We start from the raw sequence: 27,320 nt of genomic DNA, 5'->3' as shown, positions 1-27,320 counted from the left end.
CAGCCTCCGCTGCTTGAAAACGCCTCGTGTGACAAACACACAACCGCCATTGGCCAAATGAAAGGGATTTGAACAATGACACATCTGTGCCACTTCAGCCACATCGCCCGCCCCCCCCCCCCCCCCTCCTCGGAGGAAGTGGAGTTGTATGCTGACACTGGAATTACAGCGTGTGGCATCAAGATTTGCTGCGGGCCGTTTGATGTGGTTACTGGTCTGTTTGGGCGACAGTCGTGGGGCGACGAGGTGGCATCCCGGCAGACACATGGCCCATCGACGGTGGGATGGGTGACGATGACAGAACTGTGCAACAACGACTCTGGCTCCATGCGGAAGGGGCCCCTCCGACGTGAGAGGGAAGAGAGAGCTGGGCAGCCATGATCACTCTTCAGCTCATCTCATCACACAAAGGTTATTTTACTACATGTGTTCCAAAGCTGTTACCGTGGTGAGGCTCAGGCTCCACTTTAACAGCATCTCCGGATAGAGGAGAAGTATTTCAATGTGAATTCTAAAAGTCTGGTGGCTAAAAACAGTGCAGGCTTCTTGTGCCACATCACAAGTGTGTTTTGCTCAAGTGAAAAGTAAGTAGCTTGAGTGCAGCCCCCCCCCGGTCCCAGAGGAGCGTGTGGAGTCACTGAAGGAGCTCTTCCACAGATGCTTTGGGTTCACAGCCAATGTTTACAGCCTTGTAAAGGGAGCCTCGGCAGCAGGGCCGGGCCCAGCGACGCCACGCTGTCACTCACTATAACATCCCACTAGCACGGGGAGGGGGGGGGGGTGTGCACGTCATAGTCGGGGGTGTTTGTGTGAGTGGAAGACAAGGACAGGACGTAGGTACGCTGACAAAGAGCCTGTGGCCTGCTGGCAGCCGTTTACCAGTGATACATCAGTGATTGACGGAGGATGTGTGGATGCAGCCTCATCCCTGAGCTGACTCAGTCCACAAGTGAGTGTCAGGCCCCGGACGACGATGTGCCTCGGTGCAAGAGGAACTCAAATTAAAAAGGCTTTGAATGCAAATGATTTTGAATACAGAGTCATTCAAAAAAAAAAAAGCAGTGGAACAACAAAGGCCAATTTGCAGCGTTGCAAGTGTATCCGGGGATCTGGCGGAGGCTGAACCCAAGGAGGGAGCTTCACACACCTTCACTGTGTGTTTTCGGCTGTGCACAACACAAAGAGTGCAATCAGGCAGGAAAGGAAGGACCGTTTAACATTCAACGCACAACGCCTGGCCCAGGCTTTCATCCAGAGGAAGTACAGTAAGAGAGAATTCAGAGGGGAAGTCAAACTCCCGGCACACTGCTGGCTCTCTGTACAGCATCAGTGGATCCCCCCGGGCCTGTTTTTCTGATTCACATTCGCAACGTGCCGGGGACACGTCTTCACCCTGATGGGCCCAGTAATAGAGATGAATGAGCAGGCTGGAGTCACAAGGAAGTCAGGTGTGTGAGGGGAGCAGATGCTGGTGTGAATCCACAGTCCCTCCGGGCAAGACGCACGGTGAAGCTGCACATGGGCCACTACTAATGGTTTAAGTGCCCTTTTCAAATGACATCATCCAGGGGGATAACGCTGGTCACACAGGCAAGGTCTCAATCTCCGGGATCCATCAAATGAGGACGATTATTAAAAACAGGAGGGTACGATCACTATGGTCAGAGTGTGTTTTCTGTGGAAGCCTTGGGGGACCTGGTTTGTGCCAAATATGACGCACAGAGAGGCTCCATCTGTGCAAACAGAACCCAGAACAACCGGGCGCGCGCCAGGGTCAACTTACCATGTGCCAAACTTCTGAGTGCAAACAGACCCAGCAGGACGACCAGGGTCGGGCGGTGCGCCATCATGCGCCGAGGTGTCTCATAGGCGGACCACCAGAAGAGAGGCTGGGTGGCGTGGGTCGAGCTGTCCGGCAGCAGCGCAGTGAAAGCTCCCACCAGACGCGCGGGTGATATCCAGTCTATGGGACGAAAGCTCCGCGAACAGCATCGGACTCCGCATGCAGCATCTCAGCCGCGGCGCAGCGCGCGCACAAGTTCGGACATCCCGCACGGCGACTCTCCTCCCTGCGCTGCGGGGTGATGCGGGGCAGGCGGCGGCCGGTCGGCGGGTCCCGCTCTGTCCCGCAGCAATGTTCCCCAGAAATGTTCTCCTCGGAGGGAATTAGTCCAAAAGTGCCTGAGGTCCCCGCGCAGAGAGAAATCCACTGGGTCCAACACGGAGATGCGCTCCTCGGCTCCTCGGCTCCGCGCTCCGCTCCTCTGCTCGGCTACTGTGAATACATTACTACACCCCCCCGACGGAGCAGCACGGTCCCGGAGCCAGAGCGCGCCGGGGTAAGATGCTGCAATGGTAGCACGAACCGCTTCCGGTCTCCATTTCAAAAAATAAAGGTGTGCTGAACTAATGTGGTTGGTTGCTTGTGGCCACGAAAACGAGTGTGACGCAGCTGCGTCTCTCCTCAGGATTCACGTTCACAGCACAGTGCTCATTCATTTACATGCGTTTGGGTAAAAGTTAGGCTTTTATGGATTTTATATGAAACCCTTGGTTCTTCTTTTACTTTTAAACTCTTAACGATCATTTGAATTCCTCACAGGCCCAGATTAGATGGAATTTTGCAAATTCAGTTTTGTGTTTTCCAGCCAGTCATTAACTAGTCCATAATTTTAACTGATGAAATATTGTTTATTTTTTAGACTTGCATAGTGTAGAGTTGTTGTTTTTTAAATTCTACTAATTCTGCTCTCTTGTTTGTTCCTTCATTCAATTTGTCGGTCGTGTGTTATTCAGCCCGCTCCTATTAATCCTCTGATTCCTCTTTGCATTTGATTTAATCATGCATTAGTAATTATCTTTTGTATCTTTATGTGTAATGCTGATTTATCTGCTGTGGTTGTGAAGCACTGTGGATCAATCAAGTGCGATCTCAATACAGGAGACTTGACTGCTGTAGTTGTAATGTGAAGGCACACTCGCCCAGCTTCCGGTCTAGTCGGGGTCAAATCTGCCTGACTTCACCATCCCAGCGGCGCCTCCCTTAAAGGGCCAGTGCGCCCAGTGTTCAACCATCAAACATGATCCATCCGCATCAGGATGATTTAGTTTAAACTCCGATTTCAGACAGTGATTCTTACTGATCCATACTGTACATTTTAAATTCATTACACAAAGGTTGAATAAACATGAATATCCGTTTTTTCTAAATGAATTGTTGTTGTGTGATGCATGTGACATCCGAGGGGGACATGGATAATTTAGCAAATCCTCACCTCATCAAATAGAAACAGCAGATAAGCATCTGGTCTTCTTCAATCATTTGGAATGGGAACATTCATATTTTCATACTTTCACATTAATAACATAACGTGTTATCCAGGAGGTGTGAGCGACATGTGAAGGCGCCCAGGGCCCTTTGTAATCCCACTGATTCCACTTGGATTAAGTCCATTAGACGCCACCTTCTTCTCTGAAGTCACACCGTTTGATACACGCGGCAAATGTCAGCGTGTATCTCAGAGCTGTAATCTCAGCACAGAGGCATAACTGATGTTGGCAGGAGTACGAATCCAAATGCAAATGTGTCTTACATGTGAAAGACCTTTGATCGTGCCGACGGTGGTGCTGTGTATACAAATCAGCCCTCCGAGAGACACAAACAAACCACACACCGCCGCAAAAATGTCACCATTTATCCCGGCCGCGGCCCTGCCCGCACTCGATGGAAAGCGAAAAGGCAATATTACACGTGCAGGGAGATACGGCAAACGGCAGCCAATGGGACTCGACACACCAAGGGCCACATTTCTGCAATGAGGCAATAAGGAATGATTGGGTAGAGCGCTGTTGAGCTGAACAAATATGAAGGGTCAGACAGACGCAGGATACACGCGGCTCTTGACATTTATAGAAAATGCATTGGATGGTGGTTTGCATCAGGCCGCGCATACTAAGGTGAAATCTAACCCGTTCCGTCTCACTCTGTTGTCAGTGCTGGAGGAGAAGGAAATCATTCCCCGTCACTGGAGTCAGAGTGTGAGAATAAACAGAGCGCCACGCGGCACTTAAACACCCCTGATATTTCTCTCATGTTTTATGCATGTACATGTTTAATTTAATCGCAGAAAACTGATTAATTGAGCGTCGCCCTGTGATTGAATAAAACATGATGAGGCCCTCCGCTAAATGCATTTCCGCTCGCCTGTGACCGATGCCGCTACTTTGGCGCCTTCGTCAAACATTTGGCGTGGCTGTCAGTGGAATCAAGCACTCCATGAATTTAGACTAATTATCCACATTAGGGCTGCATTACAAGCGCGGCTCACGAGTGCGGCACACTCGCAGCTGAGCCGCAAGATCATGGAATTATGCCCTCTCCACGCACAAAGGCCTGCTTTTATGGGCCGATTTTTTTTTTGCAATTCATTTGAATGTACTATATAAAGGACCTTCAGAGTCAGCTTTCCCGGCAGCGCCGTGATAAGACGGCCTCGGTGATCCATGGAGTCTATTTAATCAGGAAGGGATTCGGGCGGTCAGCGAGTGACGGCGGCTGCTTGAAGACGTCACAGCATCATGTTTTATTTTCGTTCAGTGGAAACAAGGACAGGAGGAAACGCGGGTATTTAGCCAAGAAACCCACCGAATGCTTTCACCATGTATCCCGTAAATAAACACTGTTATGATATGAGCGAAGATAAAGACACATGCATCATCGTTTGCTGCAAAAACTTGTGTCTCTTGCATAATGCATCAGGAAACTGGATGTCAGGTCATAAATAAATGAATGACTTTAAGTGAATTGCCACTACGGCGCACGCCTGACCTCTGAATTGCTCTTTCCTTTTGGCTTCAATCCTCCACTCTGTTCGGAGTGAAACGGCTTCACGAAACAGAAAGCAATACCGAGTGCCCGCTGTTAACTCAGACTCTACACGCACACGCACGCACACGCACACACACGCACACACACACGCACACACACACACACACACACACACACACACACACACACACACACACACACACACACACACACACACACACACACACACACACACACACACACACACACACACACACACACACACACACACACACACACACACACACACACACACACACACACACACACACACACACACACCTCTCAGCCGGCACGTCAGCTCCAAAACCAACGAAAGAAACTGCGATTGCAAGTTTCCTCATTCCACATTTCACAAGCCTGGCACTGACCCGCATGAAGGACATCACCGAATGTTATTTGAAAACATCAAGTCCTTCCAAGAGGATCTGGGAACTCTGAAAAACAGCAACATCATCCTTTAACAACTGTATTCCTGTGGGTCAGACCCGAGGCTCCTGATTCATGAAGACTACCCACAGATGTGACTCACCTCTTTACCTCTGACGATGGAACAGTGCGTGACCTCGGAGCTGTTCATTCAAATAAATAGTATGCCTAGTCGAGTTGTGAAATGAATTCCTTTGTTGGTCCAAACAAAGTCTTCAATTTGGAATGCAGATAATGAGTGGAGCTTCTTTTCTCTCTGCAAGGACGAGCGCTGGCGCCGCGGCGCGAGGACTAAAGGCTCCATTATATATGTTCCGGAACACATTTTGTATACTGTGCTCCGAGGTGGTGTCACCGCACGCAGATGTAACCCAAGGCTCGCAAATCTAATCAATATTATAGAGTATAATGCTGGGTAGAAGGACAAAAAAAACACACATCTACAGTGTTTTCTCAATCGAATTCACTGAAAGGAGCCAAGTTGCGTTCAGCAAATTACATAGCGCTTAAGATCTAAACATAAATCAGCAAAGCACCAACAATTGGAAATCCATGCGCTAAAGAGGAGGAACTCGAATGACTTCATGACACAAACCTTGTTGTGGAAGATCTGAAACAAAACGACGGTTGTGCTTGTTCAGGAAGGCGGACAAGAATTCTTTGTGCTCGCAGCACCACGCGAAATGATGACAGCCCCTGACCGGAAACATCTTCTTCCCTGGGCACAAATCACCATTATTCCCGGGGAAACAACGTCGATTGGCCGCCCCGATACTGCTGGGAGCGTTCGAGAGGTCGTCTCGCGCGTTTGCAATCGCAGCTGATGAAGTTGGGCTCGCCGATCACAGCTGCTGATGTCAAAGATTAGCCGCCGGTGGATCTATTTGCGAAATTGCACACAGCAAAGTGTGCACACGTTACTTTGAGCTCCTTGAGCTCTGCTTGCTCCTCAGACGCTCGCCCGACCTTCGCACTCCCGCCATGACTGCCCGTGATGGCACAGCGGTAGAAAGCATCCAATGACCAATAATGACGAGTGAAAAGATGTGTTTAGACATTGTTGAAACGCCCTCTTTGGCAGCAACGAGGGCCTCAGGCCTCCTTGGCTGAACCGTTATTGTCTGGGGTCGCGCGGACTCGAGCCGGTTGTGTTGGGCCACATTGATCCATCTCTCAGTTCCGTCTCCCTGTCCCCGCCGCCTGGTGTGTGCTAATCATAGTGTTCCGCCCGAAGATTAATCAGACGAGACCCCCTAGGTCCTGACAGTGTCTTTCACTCAAAGGAGCTTAGCTTGCCACTAAGCCACAGTGACCTGATGGAGGCGCAGCGGTTGTCTGATCCCTGCGGGCGACTTGATAGAGTGACTGACTGATGGCTGTCAGTCACCTGCCCGACCAAGGCCCCTTCTCGCCTGGTGACTCAGTTTGGACGGAATGACAACTTTGTAATCTGTGTCCGGTCAGTGGAGTGCCACAGGTGGACTCCAGTCGACCTCCAGACACGCCTCAGCGATCGGTGAAACCAAGTGAACGCAGTCAGAGGGATTTTTCGCGAAATCGATTTTAAATAAACTTGCTTCAAAGAAAACACGATTTCACTTCATCAATATGGGTCATTGAGTGAAGCGTGATGGGGAAACTATTAGTCACAATTAATATTACGACACAATAAAGTGTAAGCATCCTTTCTGAAGCCACTGTTGCATCGGCGGCACACTGCGCCGCGAAGACCCCGCATGGTCCAATGCATGTCCCCATCTGATGACGCAGCAGAGCAAGGACAATAACTCATTGGGTCCGAGGCTTATTGATGATCAATATGATCACTGTCTCCATGAAATCACCTGTATCTATACGGTCGCACTTTTTGAACCCATTCCACTTTCCCCCTCCATCACCCGCAACGAGACCCCTCGCTCCTTCTCCGACCCACTGCTGGTGAACGGAGGACGGGCCCTTTAAGAGGCTCCAGTGAACGGATTCTATTATAGATCAATTGATTAAGAGGGTGGCGCTCTGAGGTGACAACATATCTCTTTATTGATCTGCCTCTCAATGGGATTGGCTGTTACCCCACCTCCCTGAGGGATGCAGGGGGAAGCAGAGGGGGGGGGGGAAGGTAAAGCATGGCTGCTATTAGGGGCGACTAATTTCCTGTTTCTCTTGCTGGCCTCCCTCAGCTTGGGTTCGGTCCCGAGCCGAGGGAACGAGTGATGGGAAATAGCAATGAGAAAAATCCAGCGGGCTGCGTTCAGGCTCTCACATTCATCATCTCATTTCTCTGGGTCTCCTCCACGCTCTCTCTTCTCGTCTCATTATATCAGAATCCACCTCTCCAGCTCGCCCGTCTTCACCGAGACCTCTTTGTCTTTCCTGTTTCTCCATAATGAGGGGCCCCCCCCCTATTAATTTTCGAGCTGTGAAGCGAGACGTGCCCTATGCTTCCCTTCCCCCCCCAACACACACACACACACACACACACACACACACACACAAATGTACAAATTGATATGGGTCTATGAAGACAGAGTGGGCTGGGGCGTCCCCGTCTGTTTGCCACCACACATCATGATGAGAAGGGCAGATTGGAGTGTCACAGGCGACATTAACCTCTTTCTGCCTTTCTGTCGGGGGTTCACATATTCAACTGGTTTCACGCGCTGATTGTGTTTCGTGACGAGTGGGCACCGGGGTTTGGCTGGCGCGCCGCGAGCTCTATGGGTGTCTCTGTGAAGACAGCCGTTGAGTGGGTTGCCAATAATGGAACAAGTGCTATAAAAGAGGAATGGAATGGGTGAAAAAATGTTATTTTTGATGTCGGGCCATCATTTTTGCTTTTTTTATGACTTGGCTGTCTTTGGGGTTTGCGAGATGATGTCCTGAGTGTGTTTTTATTGGTACTGAGCTGGAGGAGCTCTGCTTCGGTCCACCCCCTGAAATATTCACCGGACACATCATACCCATCATCTATTACATGTACGCTGCCCTCACTACAACAACAACAACAACAGCTTCGTCCATTACACTTACACAACGGACCTGCTCCATTCTGATGAATGAGAGGACTGCAGGCTGCCGTCGGCCTGAACGTGGTCCGACTGGGGATTTTTCTGGAGGTGGATGGTTCTTATAGACATGACTACAGTCAAAATAACAGTAGCAGACAACATTTTGTCATTCCGGTATGAGAATAGATCCACTATGTTACACTGTTCACTCACTCCCTCATCAAAACAATGGATTTCACACAGATGAATCTCATTCCCGTGTCGGGTGCAGGTCTCGCGACGCATTTACATCCACCAACAGTGATCGCTTGGCCCCGAGCTGAAGAGAGGAGCAACGGGATGGAGGAGACAAAGGAGGCTTCAGCAGCCAGGAGCCTGGCGGAGCAGACTGTGGAAAAACATCGGGGAAGGGTCCAAGAAAAATTCCTGATCCTCCAGACGAAGAGAAAGTCACCGTTACAATGAAACAGACGACTACAGTGCAGGTTTGTGCAATAACAGAAAATAATTTTCTCAATCCCAGTGAACAGCCTGACAACAGGTTGTATTAGTTCATTTGCTTTAAGCAGTTTGACACCGTGACAACATGACGCGGAACTAAACTGTCCCCGTCTCATCCCTGGACAACATCATCTTCACAAAGGTCGTATTTATTGTTGCCCGGCCGTTGTATTGGATTGCATGACGTTGAGCAGGACGCCATGACATTGTGTCCACCCCCTGCGGTGTCTTGGCAGGAGATGTGCATCTCCTTCGAAATAGCCTCCCTCTCGGGCATGCGAGTGGTGTCAGGACAGAGGGTCAGACAACACACAACCGACTGCCACGCGGCGCCGCTCTGTAATTTAGCCTCCTCTGCTTCCCCACCCCACAGAGCTCCCATCCGTCCCCTTCCTCCGCGCTGAAATGACTCTTCCAATTCTCCCAGACTGCACCAGGGCTCCGGGGAGGAGGGGTGGCAGCAGCAATTATGGCCACACACACACACACACACACACACACACACACACACACACACACACACACACACACACACACACACACACACACACACACACACACACACACACACACACACACACACACACACACACACACACACAGACACACAGACACACAGACAGACAGACAGACAGACAGACAGATAGAAAAAAGGCTGCCGGGGAGCTCGAACAAAATTGTCTCCTCCAGCTCCATTCCTGCTTTCACCTGGAGTTAACAACAGCCCTGGCCTTTCATACGAGCTATTATAGTGTGTGACAGGAGCCATTCAGGCTGAGCAGTTAGTTGCTCTGCACAGGATGCTTCATATTTCTCTGAGAATACGTGGACAGCCCCTGGCAACGGGGGAAAGAGGATCTGGTCATGGGTCTGCCAACTGGTGAAGGCAAAGCGTAATTATTACACTTGCATTTGCAACAAGCAGAGGATTTATTCACCCGAAGCCTTGTCATGGAGGACACATGGCAAAACATGTTTTCCTACTATGGATTCTGCAGCAAGCCAGTGCTGACCAAAAATCAACAAACTATACCGGTATCTTGCAGCATTTGATACAAATCACTGCTGCCAGGAAATGAACTCATGTCGGCACTCACAGAAGCTTTGACCATAAAGATGCGAGATCCAGCAGAGCGCTATGTACAAGGTAATGCCTAGTCCCCCCCCGTATCACATCTAAACATAACAGCGCAAAGTACATAAATAGAATAAAATCTGATTAATAAGACAAAGCAAGAGAGGGCGGTGCAGTGCAAGTGGCCAAGTACAGTACATTCATTATGGTAGCATAGTGCATAATAAGAATAATGGCTGGAAAAATGCAGAGCAGTATATCGATGGACCACATCTGATGAAGTGATCAGAGCAGTTGAGTTCCCCGGTGTAATTACAAGTCCAGTAACTGAGTGATTAACAGTCCAGCGGTCCTGCGCTGCCCGTGGGCAGGACTCCTCTTGTCCTGCTTCCCCCGCCCGCTCCTTTTCAATATGTTACCAGACCAACTGCCAGACCAGCACCAGACCAAAGCAGCTCCCCTCAGACCTTTGCTCGTGAGCCTGTGGACAGGATTCTGCTCAGGACCTTCAGGTGCAGTTCAGTGGGTGAGGTCCAATTGTCCTTCCTGTCACGCGGCGGTGGATGTTATTGATGCGTCTGTCGTGGTGAAACTACACATTTCCGAAGATGGACTTCAAAAACCTCAGCGGCTCCATCAGCATGTTTCAGTGTTTTACCACCGTGTGACATCAGAAGTAAATGATTCATATGTAACAGTAACTGACATGATGACGTGCGTCTCTTCTCGGTCATATTCATACTCTTCTACTTCTTCTTCTTCTACTTCGGATTGAATCGTTTACGTCCGTGGCAAGGCGCGTCACGTTAAATGTCGCTGCCGCAGTGAATTGTGGGGTGTCTATATCTCCATTACTCTCACATAGGAAGGTCCAGTGAACCCTATGCTTAAGGAGATAGGGAAGGAAGCATTGAAGCTCATTTCCTATGCATTTAGAGAATCCGAACAGCTCTTATCATGGCTGCTGATCAAATACTCACGGGTGACTTCAAGATTTAGGAAACTTCCTAAGCCAATTTAACGATCCAACCGTAGTTTATGTAGGAAAAACTTAAATTGAATTTTTTTTTTTTTGCCAAAGTTAGCCAGTTAAATATTTTGGGAGCTCAATTTTTCATGTGGTTTTACTTTTAACTAACTACACGGTAAATAATGGAAGATGTGAAAAGCGCAGACCTGCTGTGTGCTGAGACACGATAACACACGAGCATCCCGGCACAATACTGCCCTTACTGACTTCCATCCAGGACGTGACGACGTGAGAATTCACAGGAGGAGATCGCAGCCTGATACAACTCACAATCTCGTTCCCTTGCTTCATCGCCGTGCACGTTCCAGGGAGCAATTAGCGGATCCGACAGCGGTGCGCTCTTACCAACTGACTGCGAACAGAGAATTTCCCGCCGCCTTTCGCCTGCAGCGAAGTTGACCCCCGTCGCCGGCCTCCCGCTGAGAGGTACGCTAATATTCTGTTATTACCTTAGCTGTGTTTGATGCGAAATTGCCCATTATATTTTCCGGGACAGAGCTATTGCGTGTGGCAAATTGGAGAGCGAAAGTCATTATGCTGTGAATATACACTGCCAGCTCATTTGTAAGTGGCGAAGATGGATCTAATAAAGCAAAACAACACTCGCAGCAGAGATGTTCTCATTTTGATTGGAGATAACGGCAAATAGAGAGATACTGACTCCGCATGTTGAAAGTCGGGACCTTCAGAACCGGGCTCGGCAGGAAACTATAATGAGGCTTTTTATCCTCACCCGAAATGGAATAAAGGGGCAGTGAAATGAAAGCATATCTTTAATCAGGAGGAAATGTCAGTGCGCTTCGCCGGGCTCAGATTCCAGTGCCGGCGGCCGCTTGTGGTCCTGGCTCCATTGGCTCCGACTACTGCATTTTCGACTTCTATTCCTCTGCTCTGCTGTGTCCTGGGCTTTGTACCACGGTTAGGTGTCTAACGTTAATTTAAGTCAACACAATCTTTGGTGGTTGCTTAATTGTGATTGGTATTTCTCCGTCCACCATTATTAAACGTATTATTATGCTATCCCATGCACAAGGAACCTTCGGAGGAACTCCAATTAAATTCTGTGGATTTTTTCCCCGACCCACCGAAGAGTTCCCCGGTCGGAGGGCAGCACTCGCTCAGAGCAAAGGCACCTCTGGGGGGGGGGGGGAGCGGTTTGCAGTGCTGGACATTTCTGATTGGCCGATTTGGGCCGCCGCTTTCGGTTGCCGCAGACACGGCTGCGTTGAGTCAACAATCCGTTGTTGTACAGTCTTCATACATCAGCAGGTCATTTGTTGATTCACGCTCTGTGGCCGATGTACCAGCATGTGTACATTGTAGGTATACTGTACCACAACTCCTGACGCGATGAAGTGTTATCGGCCTGTCAGACAGAGAGCCGCTGAAAAGAAGACACAGTTTTCACAGAGGAGTGGGCGGAAGTGTATCTCGCTGCTGTCAACATTTTTAGGATGACTTTCCAATGTTCCCGTCCTGTATTCAGGAGGGAGCGCCGAACACTGTCTCTGGAAGCCACGGAAAGAAACGCGGCATACAGAAGACGTAGTAGAGTGGCACGACGTTTCACAAGTGAAACACAAACTGCCCGAGGTGTTGATGTAGAATATGTCCTGGCAACTGAGGGGCGAACACGTAGTGGGCGAGTTGTGAAGCATTTTTCTCCCTCTTCCTGGTCGGCTCGGAGCCATGACTCGTCACGTCAACCAGTTTCTCCCTTAACGTGGCATAAAAGTTCAATGCCATTAGAAATGATGACTTTTTACTTTTCTCTTACTTTTGACTCCGTAGAAGTCACAGCATTTACTCCCATTGAGGCCTAAATGGAACCCCGGGATCTGTGAAAAACAAGGAGCGGAGCGGCCTGAAGGTGTCGTATCGCATTAATGTAGTATAAAAATAGTATAATAGTATAAGTTTTACTTCAAAAACTATGCCTGGAATAAAACATACTGGGACACATGGAAAACACGACGCGTGCCGCACGGAAGAGAATGTGGAACCATCCTGAACAATCATTTTCTGAGCAGATTTGGATAGTTTGTTGATTTTCTCTTCTCACTGCAGCACAACCTCTCTTTCTGCTGTACGCGGTCGGCGACGGGCCACGCTTCGACGAATAGAGACAACTGCTGCTACCGAGCCGGCTGAAATCGAACCTGCGCGACTCGGTGCTTCATGCCGTCCTCACGGAGCAAATCAACAGGCTGGACAAACGCCCTCGCTCCCGGGCCTGCAGAAGTTCCCTCCGCAGCTCCGGTGTGGAATAAGCCCTGGAGGTCCCCCGAGGAGCCGTCTCTTTTTACACGCACTCCATTCCACACCTCGCGGCGCTCTCCTTCATGACCCCCCCCACCCCTCACCCCTGTCTGACAGACGCAAAGAGTTCCAGTGAAAAGTAGCTCCTCGACCCTCTTCACCGGCCGTCGGGGTTAAGCCTCGCTACCTCAAGGGGAAAATGTGAGATGATGTGCGAGAGCCGAGTCCAAACACTCGCGGGGGTGGGGGTGGGGGGCACAGGACATTCCACAAGGCTTGGTTACTTCTGACTGAGACAGAGACAGACACCTGGGCCCAGAGGGACGGGGATCAATGTGAGCGAGAGGGAGGCAGCGCTGGGTAAACACGAAAAGAATGGAGGGAGCACGAGTCCTCCAGGCCGGAGGGACCGGAGACTTTAGACCAGCAGAGGTTGATGTGAAACTTTTAGCGCTTATTGATTCCGTATTAGTTTTAATCCCCCCATTCCCTCCCTTCTCTTCTTTTATCGATTTGTACAGTGAAAGCTTATAGTCTCAGCGTGTCAGGGTCAAACAATGAGGATGATCAAGGTCGGGATCTTCACATTTTCTGCTAATATTTGCTCAAATAAACAATGTGTGTGACTTGTAACATTGATTGATTGTGGTTGGCATGGCAATGACAGTCACAAAGACACAAAGGTGACACCCCCCCCCCCCCCACACACACACACATGGTTTTATCCCTTTCATCGCTGACCCCCCCCCCCCCCTTCTCCAGACGCAATTCTTTTCCCTTTTCCACAATAGTCAGCGATGGCTTTATCCCTGTGAATGCAAGGACATTGCCTGGCTGTAGGCTATAGGCTCCAGAAAACGAGAGAAAAAATAATGCCCCTCGAAAAATGATTCCGGCGTTCTCCCCTCCCCGATGGGGTGGAAATCAAAATCCCTTGTTCGCTGAAAATTATTGTTGGATTACCTTTGTCCCTGAGCGGCAGTGCTGCCAGAACCCGGCCTAACCCAGCCTGGATTTATGACCTGCGCGACTCGTGCGAGGGGACAGGGACTACAAATGCGTTTGTGTTTTTATCATATACTATATGTGTCCATCAGAGAGTGTGTCCCACGCCCCCATCCCCCTCCCCAGGCCTCATCATCATCATCCCCTCCTGCCTTCCTCTCTTTGTCTCCCACGCTCCCTCGTGATGACAGGGATGGCCACGCTCTCCGAGACCCCGGTTCCCACTTTAATGTCTCCTCGCCTTACTCTCTCGCTCTCGGCTCAGGTTTCTCCCCTCCCCTGCCCTCTGATTTACAACGTCCCCAGTGGCTGTCGGGGGAGAAGACACAGAGCTGAAAGCAGGGGAAAGGGGTTGGGGGGGTTTGGGGCTCCATTGTTCTCCTCCTCTCTCCACTGTCTCTCTTTATTTATGATATCTCCAGCATGACCAGGGACACGGCGTGACCCCGGGGACGACGCGCAGCCTGCAGTGCACTGGTGACAGTGACTCCCGAGGCGGACCCGGTGCTGTGGCTCTGTGGCTGATCGCACACAATAGCCCCCCCCCCCGCCCATCACTCACTGGGGGGAGTCAGCTGGGGAGAAGTTGAGGGCCTCACACGCAAGGTTGGATCATGTGTGTTGAATAATGGTTACATTTGGGAATGGGAGGTTTAACGGCTCGGGTCCAACAGTAATGCCACTGTCACACTGCGAGCAGACCAGGGTCTGAGGGTCGTGCAGTGACAGTTGGCGGCCACAGATGGCGGCAGAGAGCGGTGCGCGCCGTAAAACAAAGAAAAAGGACAGTGGAGTAAACAACAGAAAGCATGGTCGCCAGCGAGCCGGTGGCTAAGCGAGCCCGCTCCATGCGAGAGGTGTCTTTACTACAGCTGGTGAGGGGACAGCGGTTACCGACGGAGGAGTCGAGCCTTTGTCGCCTCCGTCATCGCTCAAATTAGCGGGTTCACCCGGGTGGGACGTTCACATCAATGCCGATCGGAGGTGAAGGCAATTATTGCCCGGGTCTATTGCAGAGTCATTTGACGCGGGGCTGAAGGCCAATTAAACGTTTTCACATGTTAGCGGGTTTAAACGGGTCTTTGGGCCAGTGTGAAAGGGGCTTAAGCGTCGCCGGCGTCATCTGACACGGCCCCTCGGGGCGAGATGTCACATGTTTTGTATTGTTCGTCCGGTGTTGATGAAAAAAAGCAACGCTATGATCCACAACCCACCGATTTGAACGGCATCGCTGACATTTACTCGACTGTTTCATCCGTATTTGAACGATAGGTAGATATAACATTTAACTTGTTCAACAGATTTGAAGCCAGTATCGCAGCATTGGTATTCACCTGCCCCACGGTTCCCTTTGTTTCAATGACAAACTCTATTTCTAAAAGAAACACACAGTTTCACCCAAACCTAATTTCTGTCCTATACGTTGAAAATGCTGCAAAAAAAAAGATTAAAGATTGACAAGCTTTACTGCTGACACCTCTATACAAGGATATCCCCAAGAGACGGGGTCGAGGAGCGCGCGTAGGGAAAGGGGATGCCAAACAAAATGGATACAAAAACATTCAAATTTGGTGATTTGATCTTAGATTTGATCCGTTTCCCTACAGGATGTATTTAGTCGCTTGAAGCTTGAAGACGGCCGGCGGCGGATGTGTGTCACGTCTTGGTTTTGGTCTTGTTGTTGCAACCACAGGTTTTGCTACGATTGTCACAGCTGCCAATGTTATTGTCATTTCATAGAGAAAAAAATACACAATTTAGATTATTCAACTATGTTTTATTTTGTTACACGATCAAATGGAGTCGAGAGTCACGAACAACTGCCCTGTGATAAGTGGGCCCACCCCACACTGAGTCAGCAACACATGTCCAGACAGAAGTTTACGGAGAACAGGTAACGATCTAATTTACCAGACTGTGTGTAAAAGGTTGTGGGGGGGGGGGGGGGGGCACACCTGTTTGACTGAGCGTCAGAGCAGGTGGACAGGCCAAAGAGCAACAGGCCAAAGAGCAACAGGCCTGCGTCCGTCTGTCAGGAAGTGGGTTCGGAGGTGAGCGGCCACGTGGGGCGCCGGGAGAGGCTGAGAATAGATGCAACAACTGATATGAACCCACCGTCCAGCTGTTCACGTTATCTACCCTCCATTACCTCTTCCTGAGTCCCGCGGCCCCGGTCATGACAGTGGACACACACTCAGTCTGTGCTCCACAGGGAACACGGCGCTCCTCATTTTTCATGTTTCCATAATAATCCACATCCACACGTTCCAAATATAACGAGATCACCATTTATTATGAACGAATCTCTGTGCTCTTGTCAACCCAATGCGTGTTTACACGTGTCTTATGGAATCTGGTTGTCATTTATGGGGCACGGCGCATGATGGGATGTGCACGGTAGATCCATAAATCGGACGTTCAAGGGATTGGGAATACACGGAGCAAATAGTTTGGGAATCAAAATGAATGCGGAGAAGGTTGGACGTGTCGTGAGATGAGAATTTTGATGAGTGCCTTCAATTAAATCCGGCCTCATTCTGATGCACACGCTCAACCTGCTTCATAACGAGGACGTTTGAGCTCAAGATAGACTTCGGAAAAAGTTCCCCGTGACGTCTTGTCAAACTTTTGTCCAAGTTAATATCACACGTTCCGCATCAAATCCACACACGGCTCAGAGCGGTTCCCACGTATCGTATTCACTTCTAGTGCCTTGTGGGTCTGGATGACCCTCGAGGCACTGGCAGAATTGAAAGCAGGATACAGGACGTGCGTTCACTGTTTGTCAGATACTAATGGAGGGAAAAGAAGCCCTAAGAACACATCTCCACCGGTGAGGTCGGTGTCAGCGGCAGCATGTACAATGAAGAGATATTAACACTGAGAAAAAGGGTGGGTTTGAATTCGTTTTCGAGTGCCGACCGCAGTTCCTGTCTCTACCCTTTCAACCCGACACTGTAGCTGAATGGGACAAAAGTGGCGGAGCGAAGTGAGAGCGCGTCCTGAGAGCATTCGTTGCACGGAGGGCAGATTGCGTGGGAGCAGAGGAGTGCGAGTGAATCATCTATGCGTGCTCGTCGGTCTCCGCCGAGGAGCGATGCCTCTCCCTCCGTCTTTCTCCACCGCAGCACTGACAGGGAATGCAGCAGTGGGAGTTTAAACAAGACCTGGTAGAAACCTGGCACATAGGTCAACGTGGTGTTTCTCTAGGTGTTGTAACTGTGTTCTCTGGACTCTACTGCTGCTGTACAGAGTGACGTACAAGTCCCTCACTCGCAGCTCACTGATTTTATGGTTTCATGCATCAAACCGTACACGTCTTTCTGTGGGCCACAGGCCGAATCTTCTCCACGCACCAACACACATAAAATGGCTCCAAAAACGGGCCTCGATCACAACCTGCTGGTGTCAGCGTTCTCGGCGAGTGAGCTACTACATTGGTGAGCAGCTCTCTGTTTTTAATGGAGTCATAGACTATAGTTATTTGACTGTTTCGCCAGCATAGACAGTCGAGGCTCTTGAGAATGAGGAGACTAAAAATATATTCCTGCCAAGACTAAACTTTGTTCATGCTCCATTTCCAATGAGAGAAAACTATACATTTGACCACCAAATGACCAGGATCTCTGGTCTGTCCACCAACATTTGACCGACGGATGGACATGTGTGCATGGATTACTGACCTGGTGCACATGAATCAATAATAGATGGGAAATTATTCCATGGGTGTTGCTGTGTGTATTTTGTTTAACCGTACTCTCCACACAGTCTGCGTCATCTGTCTCCCTTTCATACAGAGGATGTCAGACTCTTTGAGAATACACATCCGGTCAATACACATTGATGGACAGGTGTAGCTCCGCGTGCAGGTCTGCTAAGTAGACCAGACAAAGAGTTTTTTCTCTGGGATTTGCCGAGTGAAAGACCGTTGATCTCTGTGACCTCGGGTAGAGTCCACTTCCCTCAGTGTACTGCACAGCATCAGCTGCTCATTCACACCGGCGGCGCTGAAGACACGTGGGAAATATTTCAAACAATTTTTGCAGCAATAACCTTCTCGGACTAGTTCACATAGGACAACGCTAAAAAAAATGTCAAGAGTGGCAGGCAGATGTCGACTAACACCTCAAAATCAGTGTTCCCTCATGTTCATGAGGGAACAATTTAAAAAAAAAATGGAATATGTAACCAAATAAAGAAATTACAGACCAGTGTGAATTAAACACATTGTGTCATGTCTAAGTATGAAGTGGTGTCGTGCGATGCAGGACTTCCTTCAGTTCTGTCGGAGCCACGTCTCATTGGAAACACTCACAGCTGTGATTTTTCCAATCTTTCAGGTAGTAAAGGTGTCAGAGATTCAGAAGTGTGGAGCACAGAGTACTCACTTCTATTTCAAAAAAGACAGACAGCTTCTTCGGGGTCACCACATCGCTGCTCCTGTAACTGTCACGGCCGACTGTGACAATGCACAGCTCCCATTGCTTATGGCGCACTTCATTAGCTTCGTAGAGCATCATCAGTTTGTGTCCCTTTCTTCCATTGGAACCCATCCACGATATTGTTATGGTCAGCTCATTAATTCACACAGGGTCTTGTGCCAGAGAAAACATCACCGCTCTGAAACTGGCCAATTATCTGCCAGCGTTTGCTCGCCGGACAGGCGAAGCGGGGCCGTCCTGCCAACAGCTCATTAGGGAAACGACGGGCTGTGCCTCCTCGCGCTGGCTCAGGCCCAGTGAGAAAACAGTAAAAACAACAACAGGTTAATTCTCTGCTAACGTTAAACTGACATTGTCACTGGAAAGTCAAAGCTTGTGAACACACAAAGCCAGGGGGTCCCAACCTGGGGTCGCAGCCCCTCCAAGGGTCACAAGCTAAACCTAAGGGGTCATGAAATGATTGACAAAATAGCAAATGAGAAGAAAGTTGTGCCGCACAACATTCTTCTTAGTTTCCCTTGTGAAATACTGGATAGTTTGACCTCTAAGTTCTTATAGTACCTAGTACACAAATGTGTTTTGGGTGATCCAACCACAAGTGGACAGCTCGAAGTACAGGCGTGAATGGCTCGAACACACTACACAGTTTTCTCTGGTCTCTAAAGTACATTTTGTCATGAAAACACAACTGGGTCACTGTGATCACATCGTTGGCAGTTTATGCTGCTGATTTGCGAGTCCTGACTTAACGGCCATATTCCTCCGATTGAGGGATTTTGCAGGCGAGCGGAAAATCCGGCCTAAATCCGTCCAGTGTCAACTCGGCATCAGACGCATTGAGACGCATTTGATAAGATGGTAGAGATGACAACAATCGGAAATCATTTTTTTTTGCTCTTTTCAGCGCTTGCTCTCCAACCTGATCCGTGAGCCATGGAAACTATTTTTAAATATGGAATACTATTTAGGCTTGACTGAATTCTCAATGGTTATTGTTGGCGGAGAGAAACAGCGCATGCCCAGCTAATCAACATTTGAAACGGTCTGGACTGTGATTGCATTGTGCACTGGAATGAGAATGCCAGACGACATTTCTCGGTTCCTGCGAGGAACGATGTCTGGCATTCTCGTCCCTGTACGCAAGATAATCACAGTCCAGACAACAGACCCATGTCTTCTGGGAGCACCTGTCATACCCTAACATGTCTAACTACAACTTACTGTGCACTTCTTTCCTACACTGTATCTTAACGTACAGTTTTAGCCCCTATAGTACATCATGCCAATGCATTGCTTTCCAAGTTTTCCAAAAACTTTGACTGAGACAATAGATAATCTTGTTTTAAAATGATGTGCACCAATGGGGAGCGCCTCGCGCGGACCGGTCCACACAGAGGCGGCCGCTGGGAAGTGTCCGGACATTCTCCGGAGTCCGTCGTTCACATATGACGGAAGGAGCAGGAGCTTGTCTGAGTCAGATTCCCGACAGAAGAACAATCTCGTGACCATTGTGTGGCGTCTGAGCAGAGCCCGCAGGGGCCTGCGATAACCAGCGTCGTCAACACGCCCACTTGCTCGCTGTGAATTCTCTGGCGGTTCTCTTGCTGTATCCTCACACGGGCCCGATGATTAAACCCGCGGGTAAAAGGTCCTGGCGCCACATCTGCGGACGTTGGCGTTCTCACAAACAGTTCATGTCTGATAGCAGCGTATGTTTCATTTCCAGTGTCATTTCATTCATTAATTGTTTTCTATATTTTAATAACCAGTGGGACAGCTCCAGCTTTGATATTAGGGGGAGGGGGTTTAACTCATCCCCTAGAACAGGGCCAGCGCGGGGCACGTCATTGAGGGCTGGAAGCTGGTTGCGATTGGCAGCACGTTCTCATTAACACCCTGAATGACAGGCACACCGGGGGGGGGGGGGCTCTTTAAAGAGACTGACGGGGTCTGTAAAAACGTTATGCTTGTTCTGACAATGCGGCAGACCACTGATGCGCCGGCCCACCCGGGTTTGTCCTGGTGGAGTCGGTGGCCGGTGGCTTGACACGTGGGTAACGTGTAGCAGGAGAGTTTGCTGTCATATTGCTCCATAACCTAGCAGGCCATGTGTCGGTACAACATGCAGAGGGCTCTGTAGCCACGAAGACCTACAGTTAAAAAAAAAAACAACATTTATTTTGTATGGCTGCAAAAGTTAAAATGTTCAATCAGAGGAGAGAATTCTATGCCAGGTAAGAAACCGTCCTCTGTCCCTGGAAACCGCCAGAACAACCATCTCTCACTTATCACCCTGTTGGGTTTTCGTATCATATCAAAGGGTTTGTTTTTCTTCAGCTATGAGAAAGATAATCCACCGAGTCTCTCGATAGATGCCATCGTGTCATTGCTGCGGCGATGCACGTCCATGCATTTGTCTTATGAGCTCACATATCGACAAACTTTCTACAGAGTAACTGAATCCACCTTCAAAGATCTATAAGTAATAGGATGATACATATTCAGATTTTCCCTCATGTAGATGTAAGAGGGGCTCCAACTAACAATGATTCTAATTATTGATCATTCTGGCAATGGCTCTTTTGATGAATAGATTATGTGCTACTGTCAAATGTGGAGAGAGAAAAGAGTCAAACATCATCACAGCTCTTTTTCTCATCGACAGTCCCATATACCAAACATATTCATATTTACAAAGGACAGCAGAGCAGAAAATAAAACCAGGGAGTTTTGACGTTTTGAATTATTTAATCAATCAATCAAAATTGTACGTGATCAATTTTCTGTCATTCAACAAATCAGTTAGCCGACCGGTTGCAGCTCTAATTAAATCCCTACAAAGACTGGCGAGCCGCCCTTCGCTTCTGCTGAGTTATTTTATTTATATTCATGCGACTGACTTTAGAGGCTTTATAATATTAATTGCCCCCTTGTGTCAGAATGAACCAGGACCTCTGCTACGTTTTTACAAATGAACCGAGACGGTACCTATTCATTCTTTGGAGCTGATTCAGGGCACGTACGTGGCCAGGGTGAGGACTGTGCACGACCCCTTCTCTAATAAAGACATCCACACGGGCTATCATCCAGCCGATGGAATGGAATGAATAAATGATTCGCCAAACAATGCCCCAAATAAAAATGAGCTGGACGACTAAAAAAACATCGGGCTTCCTGCGTGACAGTCAGCGAGTGCTCCTAATTGGCATACGGACGAAATAAATTCCATTAATTACAGCCTCACCTTCAACACAGCCTCCAGTACACGGACTCTGACTGAGCGTTGCCTCTCTCAGCCCAATTAAATGGAGCTCATAAACAACATAAACAATGGTGTATTCCCATCAGGCGTTGTAGTAATCAGCCTTCAGACGCCGGGGTGGGGAGGCAACAGCGCAAACACACACACAAACACACACACACACACAAGCACGTGAGAACAGGTGGAGCGCGCACAAAGGCTGGTGAGCACCGACGGAGATGAAAGTGGGAAAAAACACGATAAACATTTGCAATTTACTCTGCACACACGTACGCATGACGCGCACTGCAGCCCAAACCGGTCACCGCGCTGTCCTGTCTGCTAACCTACCCTTCAATAAATCACACAAACAATCTAAAGCTGTTGTACGCATGCATGATGGTAACTTCAAAATCCAACACTAAATAGCCAAATATACAGCGTATCAAAAATGCATTCACCAATTGAGTGGGAGCTAAATGCATTCTCCTCCCAGATCAGCTAATGAGTGGGTTTACACTCCGGGGTCCGGCCACAGTGGCTACTTCTTTTTAGCTTGGTTTGACGCGCTGCTAAATCTTTCTCCCGGCCAGACGGAACACAGTGAGTGTTGAACCCCTGCACTTGCAGGAGGCTCCCTGGGTAAATTGGCTGAAGGCTTATGCATACAGATCGCAGCCATTTTAATTGGCTGTTGTTTCCCAGCAAGATTATGGGAGCTTTCTATGAAAACAGATGATGAGACACACACACACGTCTGACGCACACACACAAACACATTCTTTGACAGCAGCAAAGGGAAAGTGCCTGTGGCCACAGTGCTCAGTGTAATTGTCAAATGTGGAGTCCCAGATGGCCCTCTGTGGCCCTCTGAGTCCCCGGGCCCTCTGTGGCCCTCTGTGGCCCTCTGTGGCCCTCTGAGTCCCCGGGCCCTCTGTGGCCCTCTGTGGCCCCGGGCCCTCTGCTCTCACATCAGTGGCACGTAAACACGTTCACATCGTTCACTCTCGACTCATTAGACGCAGCCTCCTTCCCTTTTATGATTTTTTTCCCCCTTGGCTGCTTTATTCCCCACGCTGCTCCCTTTTAAATCTGTGTTGGACTGCGATTAAATTTTAATACACTGCCGTCAGCTGTGACCTTGAGGCAGAGCTTGTCCCTTGTCAGCTTTAAAAGGGGGAAATTAGCAGAAATGTATTTTTAATCATGGATAAAGTGAGACGTGCAGGCTTTGTTTGCGTGAAGTTATGGGAGACAAGACTGTGACTGAAGCTGCATGAGCACAACTCATCCCTTCTTAGCCATTTACAGTAGATTACATTTTGTAGATTTGTAGAAAAAATTCCCAGTCACGGTTCTGAATTCGTCTGAGCTTAAAGTCCACTGGCACTTTGAGAAAGAGTGCAACTGAATACACAGCGGATGAATTATGCAGCCGGATGTAACTCATCGGTTTCTGTTTCATCGCTCTTATCGTTGTTTTGCAGTTGTTTCTCCAATAATTGCTTGAATTAAAGTTCAAGCTTGTTTCCCAATAACTGTACCCACAGGTGAATGACCTTACGGAAGGAGATGCTGCAGCATCAGCACCAGCCTGCACGACAAACACCAAACCAACGTGCCAGCGGTGGTGCCAGTTACAGACAATTAATGTCAAACATGTGGCGTGTCCAGAGCCGGTGCGTGTGTGTGTGTGCATACAGTATCTGTCTCTTTAGCAGATGCGTAACCCTTTGACACCCTACTCTTCATGCATGTGCACACACGTGCCGTCATCCTGGGCTGGTGCCTCGTGTTCCCCTGAGGAAGGGTCCATTGATCGGAGAGGAATCTCCCTAATTAGGCCTGAACTGAACTGAGGAGGAATGAGAATGGGTGAAAGCGAGGGGGGGGGGACGACACCATGGCAGGGGAGAATGGGAAGAGACAAGAAGACAAAGGATGGGAGGATGGGAGGACGTGAGGAGGCGGTCTGACCCGTGGCTCTCCGGTGGATCCGGACATGATCAGACGGATGAGCACACGTGGAGGAACCAGAGGAAGGTGGAGAGAGAGTGACTTCAGAGAGCGAAGTGAGGAAGTCACAGAAACAAAAAAGGACGTGTGGATCTGCTACAGGGATTCAATTAAAAGAAGCAATTATCTTTTTTTCACACAACCCCCTGCCTTTCGTCTTCCTCCGTGTTTTTCCCCCCGTAGCCGAACATCCACCAGTGCTTCACACAAGCGGCTGGCGCTGGAGGTTGGATGTGCTGTTGCCCCGCGTCATCTCGCTGTGAGCACGAGGTTCGGTAAACATATATAACATATATAACATATATAACATATATAAAACACAAACGCACTCAGCCGGCTCCCGTCCTCCGTCCAAGAGAAATATTCACTTGTTTGTTCAGTGCAACACTACAGTCAGTTGTGTTCACATTATAATCCCCCCCCGTCTCCCTTTTATGTTCCTCTGTGAGGCGAGTGAAAAACCACCTGTTCATGAGGAGGTGCAGATTTTGGAGATTTGATCAACTCCCCAAAAACGCAAAGCTACAGGTGACCTTTCGTTTCTCCGCTGTGGGCAGGTTTCATTCCCGTGCGTGTTGACAAAGAAGGATTTCACGGTACAATGCTTCAAGTCCACAGACGATTTCTCACTGGCATTAGTCACATTGCGGGACGTGAAGTAATTAGCAAATATTAATACAGCATACCCTGTTTACTGAAATGAAGCGGTATGGATGGCAAATCATCCTGCTACAACAAAGTGGCCCATGACTTCAGTCAAAGAGAATGTGATGTGACACGCATGAGGACCTGAGTTACAGAAGTTCCCTGGCGACTATTCAATAGTTTCAGCAAATATATGCAATTAAAACTATTACAATTCAAAAAATATTCAGATATTTTTTTTTTAATAGTTACTATTGATGGAGGTGACGTCCACGATTCTGTGTACTAGAAATGTCTTATTTACAATGAAGCGTTGACATTCTGTAAACTTACTGCCAGTCAACAGAGAGACAACTTTAGATTAACACCAGTATCATCACTGACGTCAAAAACTGTCGAATCATTTATTAGACATGTTGAAACCTTTTCCTTTGAAGGAACCAGAGGAACCTGATGAATCAGAACATGGCCAACAGGTCTGGTCCCTGTTCCCCTGGTGACACGATCCCTTTGTCCCGTCTCTGCTAGTCTCTGTGAAGTAACTAAGCATGAGCCACTAATGTTCGGATAACTAATATAGTTATTATTTCAAATTTTCACTTGAATTTTTCTTGTCCATCACGTGATTTAACTACACATCGCTTTCTGCAGCTCGGCTTGTTCCTAATCAGACTCAAACCACACGTGCAAAAATGATTCTTTATGCTTCCAGCTCAAAAGCCTTTTTTCTGTGTCCACTGCCTACTCGCGCAAATTCCTTCCTCTGATGAAATTCAAACGTCTGTTGATCCGATGGGACAAACAGCTCACAGTATAGACTCATTTGCAACAGGGAGGGGTCGTGTCTCCTCTTTTCAGTTTCTGTCACCCAACTAATGTAGCCCTTTACAGCCAATATTGATCAGATGGCAGGAGGGAGGACAAAAGGCCTGATAATTAACGAGATCCAACCAAACACGCTTTCGACAAAACGTGTCAAGTACAGTGGGTGCGGGGGAGGGGGATTATCGAGGCTCTGAGAGGAGGCGGAGGCCAATGTTGAGCTCACCGTGCGGAACCATCCTCACACAGTTCTGCACAGCCCAACTGAAACTAATAGAGCTCCGCAAAAAACACTCTGCAGCAACATCAGAGAGCCGCCTCACAAAGCCCTTCCCCTCGCCGCCTCCGCCTCCGCTCCACATCGCTCCCAAATTGCACGGGCACATTGCCTGAAGTGGTTTGCAGTGGCAATGTGTTAATTACGTGGGAGTCTTTGAGCATCACTCCGTCCGGACGCGTGGAAAACTGGAGAGCGTCGGTGGCGCGAGAGGCCTCCGACGCGACGGCGAAACCAAACCGCAAAAACACGAATGGTGACACTCCCTCTACCGACTCTGCCCCAAATGAACTCCGTGTGCACTTCGGTTCAGCGCTCACCGCAACGGATATGCAATGGCGAGTCGCCGATTATTTTATCAAGTGAAAAAAAACATGATGTTTCTTCATGTGCCAAACGTGACATCGCTCGAAACCGCCATGCTTTTTTCCAAAATAGCCGGCTCCCGCTTTCATCTTCTGATCCAAATGAATGTTGCGGTCGATAACAGCGTTCAAAGTCTTAACTCGCTGAATTATTAAAGCGGATGAGCAAAGGTGCCCCATCACAATTTAGATGATCCCGTTTTCAAAGAGATATGGGTCCCAGTTGTTTCCTTTGTTCCCACCTTCGGTGGATAAAAGCACTGAGCGTGTCCTCGTTCCGGAGAGCAGACTGATATTAGGACCCCCCCCCCGTTTACAGGACGTGTCCATGTTGTTATCGTGTTGTGTTTAACGCTCAGCTCCAGTACACATACCTAGGTCAGAATATTAAAAAAAGGACGCGTTACAGCGGTGTGAACGACGCTGATGGGAGAGTGTGTCTGAATCTGTCGAGTGAAGAGGTTCACTGTGTCAGGTTTTATTTTAAAAAAATGGTAAATGGAAAACGGACTGTATTTATAAAGCACTTTTTCTGGTCTTACTGTCCACGCAAAGTGCTTAACGGCCCTCTATCACATTCTCTCACATTCACACACACTGCCAGAAGAGCCGCCAGAGGCAATTTAGTTGAAGTGTCTTGCCCAAGGACACATCGGAATGCGGACCGGGGGAAGCCGGGATCGAACCGCAGACCTTCTGGTTGGCGGACGACCGACTCCACCTCCTCCTCCTGCACACGGCAAGTGATGCTCAGCTCCAAGTCATCGGTTTCCACTATTTTTTACTGCCGCCAGCGTGATTATGTTTTCAATTCGGTCCAGCGTGATATCTCAACATCTTTCAGTGAAATTAGGTGGAAAATTAGACCGAGGGCCGAGCGGCTGGTGATTATCTCTTGGTCTGGATCCAGGTCCAGGTGTGGACTCAATTTCTTATAAATTACAGATTGGGCATTTTCGACCGTTTATTTCAGTTTCCCACACGGGCGCTGGCGAGACTGTCCACAAAAGGAAAGCGCTTTGAAGGAACACGGTTTTACATTCAGCCTCCAGTTTCCATGGTAATTGCGAGCGGAGCAAAGGAGGAAGTGAGGTGACGAAAAACAAATAAAGACTACAATCATGTCCTAATGTGCGGTTATTACTGTAACTAGCAAAGGTCCCTTGACCTCAAAAATACTGATCGTTTCAACTCTGTTAACCACGAAACGCCCTGCAAGTGGTCAAGACAAGTCAGTGTGTGTGTGTGTGTGTGTGTGTGTGTGTGTGTGTGATGAGTCTCCCTCAACATTCCGTCTTTGTCCCGTCCCTTTACGGTATGTTGGCCAATCTCAAGTTC

At 48.8% G+C, this 27,320-nt stretch overlaps 1 protein-coding gene across 5 annotated transcripts in view; it reads right to left on the bottom strand.

Moving 5' to 3' along the window:
- robo3 (roundabout, axon guidance receptor, homolog 3 (Drosophila)) overlaps positions 1–27,320 on the bottom strand; it is a 134,426-nt gene that overhangs the window by 71,795 nt on the left and 35,311 nt on the right. The window contains exon 1 of one of the 5 annotated variants that reach the window (XM_035626708.2): positions 1,784–2,287. The exons of the other annotated variants lie outside the window; for them this stretch is intronic. Coding sequence (XP_035482601.2) covers positions 1,784–1,850 — 67 coding nt within the window. The 5' untranslated portion in view covers positions 1,851–2,287. Of the gene's footprint in view, positions 1–1,783; positions 2,288–27,320 lie in introns of those variants that run through there. 5 annotated transcript variants of the gene reach the window in all.

The sequence above is a fragment of the Scophthalmus maximus genome, chromosome 2, assembly GCF_022379125.1.
Source record: "Scophthalmus maximus strain ysfricsl-2021 chromosome 2, ASM2237912v1, whole genome shotgun sequence".
In the NCBI taxonomy this organism is placed as follows: domain Eukaryota; kingdom Metazoa; phylum Chordata; class Actinopteri; order Pleuronectiformes; family Scophthalmidae; genus Scophthalmus; species Scophthalmus maximus.
Note: the sequence above shows the minus strand (reverse complement) of the source record. Positions and strands in the feature narration are given on the sequence as shown.